This window comes from Poecile atricapillus, chromosome 7, assembly GCF_030490865.1.
Source record: "Poecile atricapillus isolate bPoeAtr1 chromosome 7, bPoeAtr1.hap1, whole genome shotgun sequence".
NCBI lineage: Eukaryota > Metazoa > Chordata > Aves > Passeriformes > Paridae > Poecile > Poecile atricapillus.
Genome location: NC_081255.1, coordinates 18,104,197 through 18,108,481, shown reverse-complemented (window position 1 = coordinate 18,108,481; position 4,285 = coordinate 18,104,197). Strand labels below are relative to the sequence as shown.

The following is a 4,285-nucleotide window of genomic DNA, read 5'->3' as shown; positions in this document are numbered from 1 at the left end:
CCTTTAAAATACAGATGGGGAAAAACAGCGCCTGTTAAGAAACAATGAGCCTAAAATTCAAAATATATTCAATATAATATTCAAAATAAAAAAGTGGCATCTGCCTTTTCTACTCCAAATTTCTTTAGTTCTCGTCACGGGGAAATTAGCTACCTTGAATTTTCGCGTTTGTTAAAAAAAAGATAAAGTTTATTTTTTTTTTCTTTTTTTTTTTCCTTGTGATTTTTCTGTCACAAAAAAAAAATCTATATTTTGTCATCTAAGCATTTATTTTACTGAATCCAAAAAGACATGAAAAGGGATAGGGAAGAACCACATTCGTTCGTTTTAAACTAACGTATAGAAGTGAATTTTTTTTTCTCCTTTTTTGGACGACATATAATAAATATGATATAGCACTCAGCACTCGGTCTGTACAATTCTGTTCGCATTAGGGAGCATGCCACTTTTCAATAAGAAAAAAAAAAAAAGGTAATGAGAAAAATCAGTGCAAAGTTCTCCGTTCCCCCGGTCTTCTCCGCCGGTCGGGGGTCGAGGCGCTCTCATTCCCTCTGTCCTCCGCAGCCGTTAGTCTCTCCGGCGGGCTCGGGCTCGGGCTCCCTCTCCCTCTCCTCCTCCTCCACCCCCTCCGTAACTCTCTCTCCGAGCTCCAAGTCCTGCCTCGCAGTAGCCGAGGTCGGCGGGTCGCCCCGCGGCTCTGCCCGCCTTCCCCCGCGTGTGGTCGTTTCACTTACGGGCTTGGCTCTGGGTTCACGGTTCAAGAGTCCCTGCTCTGACTGATCGCCTCCCTCGGTGGCCGGTGACTGCCTGCAGAAGCTCCTGCCCCTCGGCTTCCCCTCGCTTCCTCCTCTGCGGTGCTGGGGCTTGTTTGGGGACGGGGAGGGGAAGGGCTCGTTGCGGGGACCGCGGTGCCGTTTCACCGGGGGTGCGGGGTGCCGGGCATGGGGTTGGCCAGGGGGTTGAGGGCCGGCTGCCCGCCCGGCCCCAGCCCGTGGATCAGCACCCGCGGCACCAGCGGCCGCTGGAGCTGGGGGTGCGGCGCGGGGGGAGTCCGGTACATGCTGCTGTACATGGCTGCGGCCGCCGCAGCCGCCGTCGTGCTGTCCATGCTGCCCAGCAGGCTGGGGTGATAGAAATAGGGCGAGGGGAACATCCGCTGCAGCGCTGAGTAGTTCCCGGCCTCGGCCAGCAGCTCCAGGCCCACCGCCGTCTGTCGCTTCCACTTCGTCCTGCCGGGGGGAGCAAGAGGCTGCAGGGCGGGCGCCGCGATGGGGCACCCGGACCGCTTTCCCGGCTTTTCCGAGCCCATCCCCTGCTCCGCCCCGACGGAGCGCACTGTCCCCGTGCGCCCGCACACGGTGCGATCTTTCCGGCTCTGCCCGGTTTTCCCTCCGAGCCCCGCACCCCCCGACACATGCATACGGCGACTCCGGCCAAATTAATAACCGCGGTACACGGTTAGATCGCAACGCATTGACACTAATGGTTTGCGACAGAATTAGGGTGGCTGCAACCGTATGTAATGAGACAGAAAATTACGGCAGCGTTGACAGGGGCCGGACCCCCCAGCCCATTGCCGGGGAGGGCGCGGGGCAGCAGTCGGCAGCTCGCCGCACCGCCCCGGGCTCCAGCAGGCAGAAACCCAGAGGCGCAAGCCCGTCCTCGGCTCTCCGGGGAGACCCCGGGCCGCCGCCCTGACGGGGCCCGCCTTACCTCCGGTTCTGGTACCAGGTTTTGACCTGGGTGTCGGTGAGGTTGAGGGCAGCGGCCAAGTCCATGCGGTCTTGCACGCTCAGGTACTTCTGCCGCTCGAAGCTGCGCTCCAGCTGGTTGAGCTGATGGTCGGAGAAGGCTGTTCGTGCCTTCCGAGGCTTCTTGGCCCGCACTGGCGGGCTGTCCCGGCTGCTGCTGATCTCCCGATCGCCCTCCTCCTTTGTCCCTGTGAGTGAACCCAAGAGCGGTGAGGACCGGCGGGACACCGGCTCGGCCCCCGCCCCGCCCCGGTTACCGGGCCCGGCCGCCCCCTCCCCGGGGACTCCTCCGGGACACGGGGGGAACGGTCAATTATGGCTGGGGGTGGTGCCGGCGAGCCCGTCCGGGGAACAGCGGGATTCCCACTCTCCGTTTCCCAACTACAGGGCTTTCGTTATTTTCTCGCCCTCTCCCCCCGGCCCGAAACGCCGGGAAATCGATCTGTCAATCCGGCTCCGCTCGGGCCCCAGTTTGTGGCGCTCCTTGATCTTCCCCGCAGGAAGAACAATAATCTCCCTAATTGACCCACTGGGGAGGTTGGTGCGCACAAAAATGGCCAGACCAGACTGTACATCTGGTTTGGGCACTCGTATGCTAATGTTAAAAGAGCAAAATGAGCTGCACTCGCGGGCACCGCGCCGCTCTGAGCCTAGCGAAAATAGCTCAATTGAGCAAAATTTGTCCTGTTGCCTCTCGGCTGCACCGGGCTGCCTGCGGGGAGGACAGCTCCGCCGACACCGCAGGGAAAATAGCCCCTCTCCCTGCTTGCCTTTCCTCACTCTTTTCCTCCCTTCCCCTTCCCACGCACACATAGCTATTTTCACTTCCGAATCCCGCACGGCGGGGCTTCCCCATCAGCACGAAATCCCTAATCGAAAAAAAAAAAAAATAAATTTTTTTAAGATGGAGAAATAAACCTTCTATCCCGGCGCAGGAAAAACGCGAGGTTTTTGACAAACGCACAAAGACCTCTCACCTCCCTACGCCAAGCTCGGGCCGAGTTGTTGTTGTTATTATTATTTTATTTTTAATTTAAAGTTGGGTGGGTTGATTTGGGTTTTGGGGTTTTTTTGGTTCGGGGTTTGTTTTTTTTTTTTCGCTTATTTGGTATTAACTGATAGGGAAGTAGAATTTTTTATCTTAATTTTAGAGCGAATGAACAAAAATGAAAAGGCTGAATGCACTAACTGCAGCTGAGCCGCCGGTTCTTAGAAAGCCAGAGAATCATTTATGTGCATTTGCATTAAAAATAAATACAGTCTGATTTCCCATGCGATCCCACTGCTCGGGCTATTTCCTTAAAAACGGGGAAGCCAAATTACAAAAATTAAAAAAAAAATAAATAAAAAAGAGGAAAGGCTAACAGATTGGGAAAAAAAAAAAAAAAAAAAAAGCTCTTTGATTTAATTTGATTTCCTACCGACCTTATCCCCTCGGTAGCGAGGATCACTGAGCGGCCCCAGCAGAGTGAGCGCTCCTACCGCAGATTTTCTCCCGGATTTTCGTTTCACCAATGAGGCCGAGCAGCGCGGCCCCAGTTGTACCGGCGGCCGAGCCGGTGCGGAGCCGGGCCGGGCCGTACTCACCGTGGCATTTGATGTCCCCCTGCGAGTCGTCGCGCTTGTCGAGCTTGGCTTTACCGTCCTCCTGCTCGAGTTTGGGCCTGAAGCTCTCCGGGGCCGCGCTGCCCTCCTGCTTGGGAGTGTGGTGGGGAGAGGGGACGCTGGTACTGTAAGGTGCACACGCCGCTAGCGGTTTGCTGTCGCCCAAAATGTCCTTAATTAAAAAAGAAGAGGTGGAAGTCCTGGGGCCGGAGCTGGCCGAGCCCAGCTGTGGTGGCGGTGGCTGCGGGGGCGACGGCTGCAAACTCGGCGGCGGCGGCGGCGGGTGCGGGCCGAGGTGGAGGTGGTGCGGCGGCGGCGGGAGGCTCTCCGCCACCCCCAGGTGCGGCTCGGGGTGCTCCATGCTCACCGAGATGGGCGATGAGGGCGCCGTCCCCACCGTGTCGATTTCCGAGCAGGGGGACGGCGTGGCCTGGCTCCTAAAATCCGCCGGCCGGCCGTCGCCGTGGGGGCGAAAATCTCCGTTCATGACTCCGGGGCTGCCGGTGCTGCCACTCGACAGGATCGTATCTATCCCGAAGCTGGACCCGCTCGGCCCCTCCATGGCGAAACGCTCAGCGCCGCGTCCGCATCCCCGTGGGCGGCCGCGGGGGTCTCTCGCCGGGGCGGAGGAGAAGGGATGGGGGGGGGGGCGGAACCGGGTTACCCCAACCCGCGCACCGGCGGCGCGGTCGACACTAACTCGGGGCCCCCGCCGAGCCCCACATCGCCGCCGGGCCGGTTCGCCGCTAACCAACTTTGTTGCGGGAAGTTGCGGGCGCGGAGCGGGGCGGACACCGGCCACTGCGGCGCGCCCGCCCGTGCCCACCGAGCTCCTCTCGGCGGCGGCGACTCCCCCCGTGACGTCACAGCCGCCGCGGCCCCCCCGCCGTTTATTATAAACCCGGGCTTTTGCCGCCGCCGCCGCCCGC

The 4,285-nt window shown here is 58.9% G+C and overlaps 1 protein-coding gene across 1 annotated transcript; it reads right to left on the bottom strand.

The window, feature by feature from the left end:
- Positions 1–916: 916 nt before the first annotated feature.
- On the bottom strand, positions 917–3,918 carry BARHL2 (BarH like homeobox 2). Its single transcript, XM_058843073.1, has 3 exons — positions 3,339–3,918; positions 1,714–1,939; positions 917–1,229 (listed from the first exon to the last, which is right to left on the bottom strand). The coding sequence occupies exons 1-3, from the start codon at positions 3,916–3,918 to the stop codon at positions 917–919; spliced, it is 1,119 nt and encodes a 372-aa protein (XP_058699056.1).
- Positions 3,919–4,285: the final 367 nt, after the last annotated feature.